The sequence below is a fragment of the Pieris rapae genome, chromosome 20, assembly GCF_905147795.1.
Source record: "Pieris rapae chromosome 20, ilPieRapa1.1, whole genome shotgun sequence".
Classification (NCBI taxonomy): Eukaryota; Metazoa; Arthropoda; class Insecta; order Lepidoptera; family Pieridae; genus Pieris; species Pieris rapae.
In genome coordinates this window covers 4,003,406-4,017,353 of record NC_059528.1, presented here as the reverse complement: position 1 = coordinate 4,017,353, position 13,948 = coordinate 4,003,406, and the positions used below count along the sequence as shown (strand labels likewise).

At 36.9% G+C, this 13,948-nt stretch overlaps 1 protein-coding gene across 22 annotated transcripts in view; it reads right to left on the bottom strand.

The window, feature by feature from the left end:
* The window catches only part of LOC110995490 (Down syndrome cell adhesion molecule-like protein Dscam2), a 67,320-nt gene that overhangs the window by 13,539 nt on the left and 39,833 nt on the right, over positions 1–13,948 (bottom strand). For 13 of the 22 annotated variants that reach the window (XM_022262678.2, XM_045632620.1, XM_045632619.1 and 10 more), the window contains exons 15-22: positions 7,245–7,364; positions 6,762–6,935; positions 6,055–6,143; positions 5,274–5,481; positions 3,969–4,125; positions 2,659–2,910; positions 1,929–2,039; positions 283–524 (exon numbers count right to left, since the gene is read on the bottom strand). In XM_022262678.2, coding sequence (XP_022118370.2) covers positions 283–524; positions 1,929–2,039; positions 2,659–2,910; positions 3,969–4,125; positions 5,274–5,481; positions 6,055–6,143; positions 6,762–6,935; positions 7,245–7,364 — 1,353 coding nt within the window. Of the gene's footprint in view, positions 1–282; positions 525–1,928; positions 2,040–2,658; positions 2,911–3,968; positions 4,126–5,273; positions 5,482–6,054; positions 6,144–6,761; positions 6,936–7,244; positions 7,365–8,931; positions 9,226–9,333; positions 9,622–10,428; positions 10,714–12,430; positions 12,716–13,948 lie in introns of all 22 variants that reach the window. The other 9 variants (XM_045632622.1, XM_045632623.1, XM_045632612.1 and 6 more) reach the window with 4 other exon arrangements.

Sequence of the window (13,948 nt, the reverse complement as noted above, 5' to 3'; positions counted from 1 at the left end):
GTATTATTGTATTTAAACTTATAATTATTTAGACATAATTTTAAATTTAAACCGACGTTTCGCGTGCTTTACAGCGTGCGTGGTCACGGTGACTGAAGACAAAGGTGTTAAATGTCAAAAAGTATTACAGTTGTAGAAAATGTTGTGTTATCTGTATTTATTTCCCCGGAGTTGGTATCGACTAAAAGATGTAGGGGGTAGGGTTTCATAATCCGTAAAAAAGTGTTTTTCTTTAAATGTGTAAAAGTTATGTTAATAAAAGACAATACTATGAACACTTACCATACCAAGTTTCGCTGGGTCCGTAGATAACCTTGTATGCCTTGATAAGTCCGTTAGCGGCGGCGAGAGGTGGAGATACCCAGGATACGCGAATAGTTTGGGCAGTCAACGTGGTGCAGAGGACATCTTGGGGCGGGGCAGAGGGTGCTCCTTCAGCTGTGTAGGCTCGGACTTCGTTCGATACGGGACCAGAACCCATCTTGTTGAACGCTTGAACCACGATCGCGTATTGAGTGTATGTCCTGTTAAAGAGAATTGTTTAGCATTTATCTCAGACTTATGTAATTACATTGCATCACGCTATATTCCAAAAATTGTTACGCCATGGCATATATTCTTATAATATATATTATATATATAATAAGCTGCCCACTGAAGTATTTCCGAAACAGTTCGACTTAGGGTCGGCAACGCACTCGCGAGCCCTCTGGCATTGAGAGTGTCCATGGGCGGCGGTATCTCTTAAGATGTTAAGTGGTACTGCCAGTGAGCCTCCTGCCCGTTTGCCCTCTGTTCTATAAAAAAAAAATTTAATCACCTTTCTGGAAGTTCCCCTTGAAAACATTAACAAGGAAATTACGTTTTCAAGGGGAAGGTGATTAGGTTTTTAAAGGCAAGGTGTTTTTATAGCGTGGGCGAGTAGATCATAAGTTTGACACCAATTCTAAATAACTTAACTTTCCTATTATTACATTATGTTAATGCTTCTATTATGTGCAATAATAAACTTAATGACATTTGCATACCGTATGTAATTGTTACACTATCTTAGCAAATAAACGATTTTATTTCATTGTGGATTAATATATATTGCAGAAATGAGTCCAATAATCTAAAGATTTTATAATTGATATTGTTTATTGAAATATAATACAAAAAATAAATAGCAAAAAGGTTAGTCGACATCACAGGAGACCGAAGACCTGGCAGCTACAAGACAAAGAATACGTCTAGCTATTACAAAGGGGGAATGCTGCCAGCATCTTCGGAACCTTGCCTGAAGGGACTCCTTATAATAATATATATAAAAGTTAATTTCTGTTTTTTTTTTATATTAATTTATGTTAGCTGTAGATATAAAAAAATGTGAGTGTGTACTAGTGTACACACGTAAGAAGTAAAACTTCTTTATGACCTTATTTTTCGAAAAATGGTCTACTATATACAACGTTACAAAAATTGGTTAAATAAAGTTAAATTAGATTAAGTTTAACAAAAGGCTTTTATTATCATAGACATGAATACAAATAATACAATAATTTCATTTTGCCTTATTACTACTACGATTATTGCAGAATTTCATTAATTGTAATAGAATTATTACTATCATTGTCATCGTTATTCAAAATTTTTGTTATTAATGGCTTAAAATCTCTTCAAGTCAATCGTGGTAGGGACAAGAAAAAGATGGCGCGTAACGGAAAAAATGACGGTAATTTTTTTCCAACGCCAATAAAGAAGTTTCACTTCAAAAATATAAAAAAAACACAAATTCTGTACAAAAATTATAAACTTACTGAAAATTTCTAATAATTTTTGTATAAGCGAGGTATAAAAAGAAGTCCACAGCTAAAGATATGTATTTTTTGTTCCTTACAAAAGTAAAACCATATAAATCTGATGTATACTAATGAAGTTTAGCTTACTTGAGGTTAAGAATATCGAGATGGTGTTCTTTGCCAGATTCCTTTGAGATGTCAACCGTTTCGAACACGAATGACTTGTTGCTTGATGCAAGTTTGTAACCAACGTAGTAACTGGGAAATAAAATTTAATTTACATTTTATTGGACATTAATCTTTGCCATAAAGTTGTTATAATTTACTGTTTTCTTTGTAGTTTTGTTTCGTAATTAAACCTATAAAATAAATTATCTTCTAATGCAAGCAAATGTCTAATTTATTTACAAAAGCGTGCCAGCGCCAGGCAGACTAAAAAAAAACTATTCTTAAGGCAAAAAAAAATAGTTAACTTATGTACCTAAAATTTACTGTATTGTCTGTACATAGAAAGCGCGAAGTGAAAAAATATCCATCGATTCATAAATTATAAAAACTCCATTGTTTTTTGATTTCAAAGATTTCAATCAATTGATATGAAAGTGTGAGTGGACCAACCATTGATCTATATCAAAGCTAAGTCTATACTTAGCTTAATTATCAGAATGCTTAATCTGGATATCGGTGCGTTTGGTCAAAGCTCATTTCTCTAAAGGAGGGACAAATTGGATGATGGGATGGCCCCAAGCTAATTCTTATATTAAGTGCAAGCGATATATCAATATTTTTTTGACGATTCTTCTTTTTTCTACGAGTCTTAAAAAATATTTGTGAATATCATTAGTCGATTGGTAAAAGCAGAGATCCTGCGACTCACCCTTGAAGTTCGCCATTCCAGTCCTGAGGTGGGGGTGGTTTCCATGTAACCCTGAGGGTGTGCTTATCAGCAGCATCGACTTTGACGTCTTGGGGCATTCCAGTGGGAGCTTCTTCCGCCGTGATAATGGTAACGGTTTCGGATGGTTCAGAGGTTCCAAGCTCATTTTCAGCAACGATACGAATGTGGTAGGCTGTGGCGGGACGGAGGCTGAATACACCGGCTTCTGTTGCGTCTCCTGGGACCAGTACTCTGCAATTCATTATATTTGTTTTAAAAAAAAGGTTTAGTTAAAAAAATAAGTGCCTCCTGCCCGTTTGCCCCCTGTTCTATAAAAAAAACTAGCTCCCACCACAGGATTTCCTGTGGCAGCTAAGATCATATTTAAGTTCAATTTTCGGGTTTCTTTTGTTATTATGCAAGGAAAAGTTCTTTATTCTTTATTAGACACAATATACAGAAATATTTCGATAAAGTAGAGTGCACTGGCCCCCACACTCCTTGTGTTGTGGGCAGCCAGACTCTTCTTTTTCACATCTTAACAGTATTGCTTTATTAATTCTACATAACACATTATTATATCTATACTATTTTTGTACAATAAGAATGTTTTCTGTATGAGTATAGGACAGCTTAACAAGATATTGTTTTTGAGTATTTTAGTAAAAGTTTGTAATGTGATTTGAATTAATTAATTAATCCATAATAATAATAATCTTTATTTTATTTTCTCACAAAATCTTTATACATGATAAGTTACAACTATTTATTAATGTATGTAAATAATTGTCATTCTTTATTTGAGGGATAGTTATTATTGTATACAACATATATTATCCATCATATAATGTTGTATACAATTTGTGAAAAAGTATAGTTTTTAAGCTAATTTTCTGCTATATACCTCGATGATTTGATTTTGTGTCTCATGTAAGATAGAAGCATTAATTCTTCAAAAAGCTGCGTCTATTTTTGTACACTAGCATTAAGATCCTTGAAAAATTGTGTTTTTATAATTATTAATTACGTGAATCAAAGTATTGCCGGCCTAGTGGTATCAGGTTCAAGCCCCGGTTGTGCACCAAAGGACTTCATTCTATGTGCGCATTTAATATTCGCTCGAATGGTGAAGGATATCTCGTGAAACCCAAATTGCCTTAGACCCAAAAAGTCGACGGCAGGTTTCAGGCACCGGAAGCCTCCTGCCTATTAGATTAACAAATCATCATCATGAAACAGATACAGGAATCTGAGGCCAAGACCTAAAAAGGTAGTAGCGCCACAGATTGCTTTTATTTACGTGAACAAACCTGTCGATATCCTTTTCCCAGTTGCCCTTTGCGCGTTTGTATTCAATGAGGAACTTCTTGATCGGAGAGTTTCCATCGTACGGTGCGGCCCAAGATAATTGAACTGTTCTTCCTGATTTGTCCAATACCTTCAAACCATAGGGGGCTTCGGGTACCTCTGAAATCATATATTTTTTATGACTCTAGAACTTTCTGCAACGCTAAACGAGTAGGCTCATCGTTACTTCCTTTATTTCCTTTGTCGTTCCTGCACTTGCTTGTTTTGAAGGTTGAGAAAATTTACCAAATCCAACAACCAAATCTACATCATAAGCACGACACACATACACACCATCACGTACACACCCACACTTTACACCATACACAACCAATTTAGGCTTAATTAATTAAATTTAATCTAATTAATAAGTTAATTGTATTGAATACTTTGTTTGTTTGTTCCTTTTTGTAAATCTTTTTAGTTATAACATATCATGTATTCCATCTGTGGCTATGTTCTCGGTGTATTTGTTTGATATTATATGTATTTTGTGTTAGCTGTAGGAGTACAAATATTAAAAATAAAATAAAAATGACTTCTCCCATTTCTAGGGAGAAATGGATGGTTAGAGCTAATAACAGATCCAAATGCAAAGTTTTATAGAAGGGCTTTAATCTAAAGGGGTCCATAATGCCGTACATAAAGTAACAAAAATAACAATAAACTAACATAGACAAAGAGTATAATAAAAACTAACACTCATTTGATATGTATTTTCGAATAATATGGAATTAAATGGATTTTATTATTTTAATTATAATATCTACAATACAAGTCATAAATGCATTTTAGTAAAGATGTTAATTAGATCACCTTTAAGAATAATAATAATAAAAAGTCTCTATTCATTTTAAGTACATTTTCTTTTCCAAGTATAAGATTTGGTAGCCTTTTAAGTAAAAAATACCTGATCCCAGGTCTTCCATAAACAAACTTAATTATTTAAAATAATGACATAAATAATGTCTAATAACCTAACCTATTTTTTGAACCGTTTCCTTTTTATTTTTCTTTTTTGAACCGTTATCATCACACCTGAGTGCATAAGTGTGTGGGTGTAAATGTGTGAGAGAGTGAATGAGTGAGTGAATGAGTAAAGTGTATTTACATCGTGGGTCTCAAAAGCAGCTCTAACAGTGCATAAGGCATGTTCATAAGCCAGTCTTTTATTAGGGTTGTAGAAATGGGCGTACAAAAACTTAAAAGGCCGGCAACGCATCAAATACCGCCAGCCCGTTTGCTCCGTCATATAAAACATTACTAACCTTGAATGATCATATTGATGCTGGTATCGTCAGAGCCGAAGGCGTTGGTAGCAACACAGGTGAAGAGAGCGCTGTCAGATCGTTCAGTACGTCTGATGCTCAAGTCGGAAACAACACCACCGGGCAAGATTTCCTCGCGGATCGTGTATCGTGGGTCCGATTTGGGCTCAAGACGTTTGTTGTTCATGTTCCAGATGATTCCAATTGGCTGGAAAGATTAGCTTATTAGTTATTGTCATTGTATTCTGATATATATAGCTTTTTAGTATTCTGTTACAGAAATATGCATATTTACACTATAACAAAAATTCTCAAACGTTTTTCTTATTTCTATATTTAATCTGTGCTGTATAGTCTATTTTTCGATTAAGGGTATGTAACTAAGTATAAACTGAGGTACAATTATTTTATTTTTATTTTGGGTTAAAGCTCTAGGGTTACCGGTACTATATATCTACTTGGCGCTAACTTATATGTTTAATTAGCGTATGTGCACTTGAACTATATGTTTAAGAATATCTACTCCAAAGGGAACCAAATCGGAGTTGAAGGAAATACTCTTATATTTGAGCAGTTTATTATTTTCCGCATGCTCTACAGCCGTCCCAGTTTTTTGCTCGTACGAGGGAGGTGAGACGAGGCTAACAAAGTTTTTTTTGTTTACTATATGGACCGTTCCAACCGTAAGTACCTATGAAACCACACGCAATTAATGTCAGATGTCAGATGTCACTTACTGTGATTACGTATATGACATATAGACATACAAAATAAACATTACCTTTTCACCCTTAGCCTGACACTGAAGTACCGCGGGTTCACTTCGTCGAGCAGTCTGGTTCCTCATTTTAATTTCGAATTGTGGTGGAGCTGAAAATAGTTTGTTCCAATGATTACATAGAAATATAAGTTCACATAGGTCACGCTAGTCAATGTCCTTAATAAAATACGTCTTATGATAATTCTGGAAAGAGATAGTGTTATTAGTATAGCGTTATCTCTGTCACACTGTGCCTATAAAGTGATTTTAATTATTGACTGCGTATGACGTATGCGTAAGACCCAAAATAAGTTCAAGACTCTAGTGCATATTATCATAGGTTGAGCTATACTCGCCGCATATAAAAAAGCTATACTCGCCAACCGGCACATTTTAAGTTGTAGAGAAGAGCAGCTCTGAATGTCTGCAATAATATGTTAATTGAACCACGAAAGAGCGCGGCCACATGATGCGGTAACTGTGCGGTACGGCGCCGGAGCGTTGCCGCAACGTCATCCTACATACAAATTACTATACCATGTCACACAACGCGTTGTGTGACGCGGCGTCACATCGCAAGCGCGCCGGACTTGCGAGACGAGACGAGGGGTAAAAGATATTGCCCAACCGCAACGCGCGCAACCTATATAGAAATAATTGCGGTGCGGTGCCGCATCGTGTGGCTGCACTCTAACGCACCTTTATTAATAATACGCAGTAGAACTTACCTTGAACGCTGATCAAAATGACGGCAGACAATCCAGAACCGATTCCGTTTACAGCCTCACACAAATAATAACCCTCGTTCGTCTTTTGAATATTAGTAATGGCCAATGTTCCATCCTCAACTTTAACATTTGGGTTGTTGGGTTTAAGGTCTTTGTAATCGCCTGGCGTATCACCTATAAAAAAACTTATTGCAAATCTATTCACATACATACATATTTAATTTTTTAACAAAACGGAAATATCCTGATGTTGCTCGATTGCTTTATGTGTTATCCCACAATAATAGTAATAAAACATATGATTATTGTGTGCATATATGAAAATTCACCTAAGTAAACTGATATTACATTTACAAATACACAAAAAGACTCTATACAATTTTATAGTAAGCAAAGACAAGACTGACCAAAGACAAACTGGGTTTGAAGAAATTATTTTTAGTAAAAACAATTTCACTTGATATTGCAATATTGATAATTTACCTTCAGCCCTCTTCCATGTGACTTGGGGCTTAGGGAAGCCATCAGCTTTACATTCAACTTTAGCATCTGAACCTTGAGCAAAAGCTTTGTCAGTGGGTTCCAAAATCCAACGGGGAGGAACTAAAATATTTACGATATATTATAGCTATTTGTATGCGTTATACATATTGTAAACATTCAAATTTTCTAAATTCAAAACTGTGGCATTTGTATTCTTTCAATTGTTTTATACAAAGAAGTGGTTGATCACCTTGCTATGGTAATTTAATTGAATAACTAACTATAAGTCTTTGAAATGGTTCAGAAGCTTTTGCTGCGCCACTATAGTGTTCTTTATTGAATCAAATAAAATGTTTAATATTCATTACTACACAGGAACAGTATTTCTATTAAATTTTAATACAAATCTTAGTACACTGAATGGAATATAATAAATTTTACTTGACACGTAGGATAAGCTTAATTAAAACTAATTTTGAAAGATTTTTAAATATTGTTCCTGCAAAGTATTTAGTATTGTGATTGACTGGAAAATGTAAGTAACTATTATAATTGTAAATTTATTCCTTTAATTTATAAACTATAATTTTCCAGTTTTATCACGTTACCATTTAAATTAAAAGCCTCTATATGTATTTAGGTGATTACGACTTTATATATTTCTTAACATTATAACAAAACATTGAGTAACACGTGAGATGATTCGAAAGCTTGCCATAGAAGCTTTTAACTTATAAACTTATTGTTATGCAAAAATAACCTGAAGCCCAACTAACTACCGAACAAAACAAAAATAATAAAACAAGCACCAGCAGCATTTATTGTTGAAATAAAACGGATTTATTTTAATCATCAGTAATATTATTATTTCAACAAATGTTAGTAAAGCAAGACATGAAGCAAAATTATAATGCAAATAAAACTAATGTCTAAGACAGGACTGAGGAAATGGAGGGATTAGTAAAAATGCAGGAAGAGGAAGACAGGTGATATCGTCGATGATAGCCGCAGTCGGTTCCTAGGAACAGTTCTATTCATTTGATCCTAACTAAACTGTATTAACTCTATCGCAACGTTATTCAGATATGCATTGGAATTACATGTTTGATGAGTCGAACATATTTTTTATTAACTTGTTTAAAAGCACACATCAGTATGTAAACTACGCAAAGCTTTGGCCGTGCTTGGAGATATATCAGATTACACATATTGAGGTGTTATGTACCATGTACTTCTAACGAGGCGGAATAGTTGGACGAGCCCGCAGGATTGCGGACAACACATGTATAAGTGCCACTATTTGACCACACTGCTGGGTCAATTAGAAGTAGTGATGCCCTTTTTGCTATTTTAGTTGCTGAGACTTCGGCTATTTCTTTTAAAGGCCGCCCTTCAAAGTACCACTGAATGTCTAGGGGAAGATCGCCTTCCGAAATAAGGCAGGTCAATTGAGTCGCTTGGCCCGCGTATAGTGGAGATTCAAACGAAAACGGAACAATTCGGGGTAGAACTGGAACCAACCACAGAATAGTGGATTATTTATCTATAGGCAAGCAATGTTAGCAATTTCAGAATGTAAAGATGTGTATATAGGTCGGGTATTTTGGTGCTCAATTGGTGATGTTAGTTCTCTTATATTTCTCTTATATTTTGATAATTGTATCGTAATCAAGATTTATAAACGTGCCATTAACGATGAGAGTTGCCGCGTGCTCAACACGCCCAGCGGCGTTTTGAACGATACAAGTGTAGTTCCCTTGATGATTTGCGCTCACAGAATTTATTGTGAGTACAGAAGCACGGGGACCCAACGGCGTCGTCGTGATGTCTCGGTGCATATTGGAATCTATTGTTTCGCTGCTAAACGTCCAGGATATTTCGAGAGGCATATCTCCTTTAGTTGCGACACAATTGACGACCACAGCATCACCAGGATTCGACGGTGTATCTCCGAACGTAAACGGTACTATCAACGGTGGTACTGGGATAGCAAAAATTTACAATGAAGCGAAACATTCAGAAAAGTATTATGAAAGTACACGATAGGTAGAACAAAGCGTAATCTCATTAAATAATTAAACATTCGCACCCCTTACAACAAGTTCTGTTGTGTGTGAAACAACACCTCCGGCGTTGGTGGCCGTACAATTATATAACCCCGCATGTGATGCAGCTATAGATTCTATAGTTAGTACACTACTTCTTCGGTCATTGTTGCTAATTCGAACACCAGGAATTATTCTAGCCGACTGATTATTAAGAGTCCATTCTATTTTTACGGGTTGATCACCGTGGGTGATTATGCATTGCAACGCAAAATAATCTCCCAGGAAGGCCGGTTCTGGCCCAAAAGAAAAAGGTGCTATCTTTGGAGGAACTGAAACAAATGATGTCTAAGTTGATATAAACTAGTATTCTACTATTCAGCTATCGACTAACCGTAAACGACTAGGTCAGTAGAATGAGTCGTTCGTCCCGCACGATTTTCTCCAACGCATGTATAAGAACCAGCATGTTTTGCGTCAACCGATTCGATTATTAGTAAGCTACTACGTTTAGAATTCGACAGTAAGTAATTATTGTTTCTTTGTGATACTAATTGTCCATTAAACGTCCACGTTATAGTTAATGGAAAATCTCCAAAATTAACAGTACACGCTGCTTGCAAATATTCACCCACGTTTGCGGGTTTATCGCCGAAAGAGAATGGTATTATGTTAGGAGGTACTGAAAATATAATTGAATACTATCAACAATGAAACATTAACTGAATATGAATAATAAGAAATATACAACATTACAACTAGGCTAAAACGTAAATTATAATTATTATCGCGAAATAGTAAGCACCGTTAATAATTAGAGTTGAAGAGTGCGAATCAAATCCTGCTTCATTTTCTGCGACGCACGTGTAATTGCCTGCATGACTATGAACCACTGAACCGATACTTAAAATTGCGCTTCTTTCTCCAATATTAAAAACCGTAACACCTGATCTAGGTTTGATTGCTTCATTATCAAAAAGCCAACGTAAATGTAGTGGGTGATCTCCTTCAATAACCGAGCAAGCTGCTGTTACCACTTGACCGGAGTTGAGAGCGACTTCTCCGAATGAAAATGGTTGGACCACGGGAGGAACTAAACGAAAAGCAAGCAAATATTAGGATTGATTCAATTTGAATACCGATTACGTTGAGAACAGCTGTGTGATTAACGACTCCTGCTTTATTGCTTGCCGTGCACGTGTAGTTTCCACTATTAATATCTGTCACGGTGGGAACGTCTAATACTGACACGCGTTCACTCAATTTTGTCGTTTTGACACCCAATCTACGAGTAATGTATTGCCCTTGGAATGTCCATGTTATACTAAGAGGAAAATCGCCTTTGGGAACGTGACAATCTAGGTGGACAGATTCTCCTGCAAATACGGCTTCGTCCAGCTCGAATGGTTTGATGTGAGGGACGACTGAGCAAAGAAAAAGATACAATGTTATTTTAATATATATCAAGTACATGCTGTTATATCATCTAAAAATACCCTTAACGTGAAGAGACGTGGAGTATCTATCTTCACCAGCTCTATTTTTAGCGATACAAGTATAATTGCCGGTATGGGTCCCGGTGACAGAAGCAATCGACAAGAAGGAAGTCTGTTCTGCCATCTTCATAGTTTTAATCCCCGAGTGTGTTGAGAGATCTTGGCCCTCAAAAGTCCATGAAATAGACATTGGTCGATCTCCTTTGCTAGCATGGCATGTCATCTGGACTGATTCTCCAAAGTAAACTGATTCTTCTACCTCGAATGGCATTATATGGGGTGGAACTAATGAAAAGAAAACAAATGAAAACTAAAAATTTCTAACGTGCATTTGCAATGTCAACGCGACTTCCAGTCGGTTTCATCTAATTCAGGATATTCTAATACGAGCTAAGACGACATGGTGTACCATGAATGTTGACGACGGCGGAATGATGTGCGCGGCCGGCCCGATTGCTTGCCGTGCAAGTGTAGTTGCCACTATGCTGTCCCATTGCTGTTGGAATGCTTAGAACGGATGCCTTTTCTCCTAGTTTAGTTGTCGTTATACCCATATTATTATGGTAGGGAATTTCGTTCCCTTGAAAGCTCCACGATATTTGAAGTGGACGATCCCCTTTTGATACATGACAAGTTATGTGTACCGACTCTCCAGCGAATATTGATTCTTCGACTTCGAAGGGAATGATATACGGAACCACTTTAATAAAGATAATGTGAATATAGTTAATAGATGTTAAGGATACGGATATAAATTAAAACTAAAAAATATTTTTCGCATAACAAAAGCGTTCCGCACTGATATAGTAAGTACCAATAACTTTAAGGACGGTTGTATACGAAGTAGTTCCAGCACGGTTTTTGGCTATACAGCTATAGTTCCCACTGTGGGATCCCATAACTGATGGTAGTACTAGGACAGATGATCGGTCTCCTACTTTAGAAAAAGTTCCTAGATCTTGAGAAAGTGCTCTTCCATTGAATTGCCACCGAATCTCGACAGGCGTGTCCCCCTTTGATATATGACACATCATCTGAACGGACTCCCCAGAAAACAAGGCTTGATCGACGTCAAATGGTAAAATGTTTGGTGTAACTGCACAAAAAAACAATGAGCCAGAAAAAAAAAAGATGGCAAATGATTCAAAAAAACGTAACAAGCTCACGCTGCTGAAAGATTTGCGAACGGAATTCGTGCTTCTTCCGTGAGCATATCTTTTAGCATCGAAGAGCTATTCAAAACAAAGTTTGACAAGAATGATGTAAAATGAAACTGACCATGAACATTAAGGACAGTGGAGTGGTTAGTGGAGCCAGCGCTATTGGTAGCTACGCAGGTATAATTGCCACTGTGGCTTGCGCTAGCCGTAGCAATGGAAAGAAAAGAAGTTCGCGAAGTCATTTTCGTTGTCATAATCCCGAGATGTGAAGATGAATTTTCAAATCCATGAAAATGCCATTTGATGTCAAGGGGTAAGTCGCCCTTTGAAACGTGACAGTTGAGTTGAACCGATTCACCAGCGAATACCGATTCATCCGCTTCAAAGGGCACGATGTATGGTAATACTGTTAATTTAGAAAGCCGAAATTAATGTTGTGGCAAGCGTGCAGCGTGCGTATATTTGTGAAGGGGTTCGGGAGATACCGTGAACATTGACGGAAGTCGAGTGTAGAGCGAGGCCAGCATGGTTAGCGGCGTGACACGAATATTCGCCACTGTGACCAGCCATGGCACTAGATATCGTTAATAACGACGTTCGTTGACCAATCTTCGTAGTAGTAATTCCTTCATGAGAAGATAGTTCTTTTCCGTGAAAACTCCATGTAATAGTAAGAGGTGTATCGCCTTTAGAAACGTGGCAATTTAACTGTACAGACTCCCCGGCAAATACTGGCTCCTCAGCCTCGAACGGAACGATATGTGGAGGAACTGGCAAATAAAATATAAAAGAAATAAAAACAAAGAACACAGAAACTAGTAAAATGTTTGTATTGTACCCTGAACGTGTAGTGAAGCAGTGTAGTTTGTGTTTGCAACAATATTGGAAGCAGTGCAAGTATAATTTCCGCTATGTTTTTCCGTGACCGAAGGTATAGCTAAAATAGAACTTCTGGCGCCTACTTTTGTGATTATGACAGCATCTTTTTGCTGCAGGGGCCGAGATCCGAACGACCAGGTAAAAGTTATGGGAGTGTCACCCTTTGTAGTTTGACACATAACTTGAATACTTTCACCATAAAATACAGCTTCATCAAATTCGAAAGGAGATATGATCGGTGCCACTGTGAAGTCAAATAAATATACTAGTGGAATACGCTACGTTTACGACAATAATTTTGGAATAGTGGATAAACAAAACTGAAAAGCGGACAATTTTTACAATGAACGTATACCCTTGACATTGAGCGTTGCGTGATGGCTAGCCTTGGCAACTGTATTAGATGCTGTGCATGTGTAATTGCCAGAATGTTTAGCTGTAACGGCACCTACAATGAGAACTGAACCCCTGTCCCCGGCATTTATTATGTTTATCCCTGACAGAGAACTCACATCTCCTCCGCTAAAACTCCACTTGAAATTTAAAGGCGTATCTCCTTTTGGTACGTGACAAGTAACTTGGACTCCTTCACCGAAAAATACTGATTCATCGAAATCGAAAGGCGTTATGATAGGTGCCACTGGAATAAACGTTCTTTTGTTTAGTAACAATCGTTGTCGTGTTTTATAGCCCGCCAAAGTTACGTATACAGGACAGGAAGGAATTGGCTTGAGGAAGACTACTACGTATAATAAATTCAATATTCAAGAACTGATACCGTTGACAAACAGTTGAGAAGTGTGGTTCAGAGCACCAGCCTGGTTCCTGACTACGCACGTATAATTGCCTTGGTTTTGGTGAGTTACAGATTCAATACTGAGTTGGCTTGTCCGTTTCGTATTCAATAGAGTAACTCCGATGTCACCTGATTTAACTTTATTCCCGTTGAAATACCATTCTATCAATAAGGGTAAATCGCCTTTGCTAACCGTACAAGTCACTAACACCATTTCCTGGGCATTCACTGTGTCTTCACCGAATTCGAAAGGAATTATCTGTGGCGGGACTGTGAAGGAAATGGAAACAACAAAATTAACTAAGCAATAAAATTAGGATCGATTGAA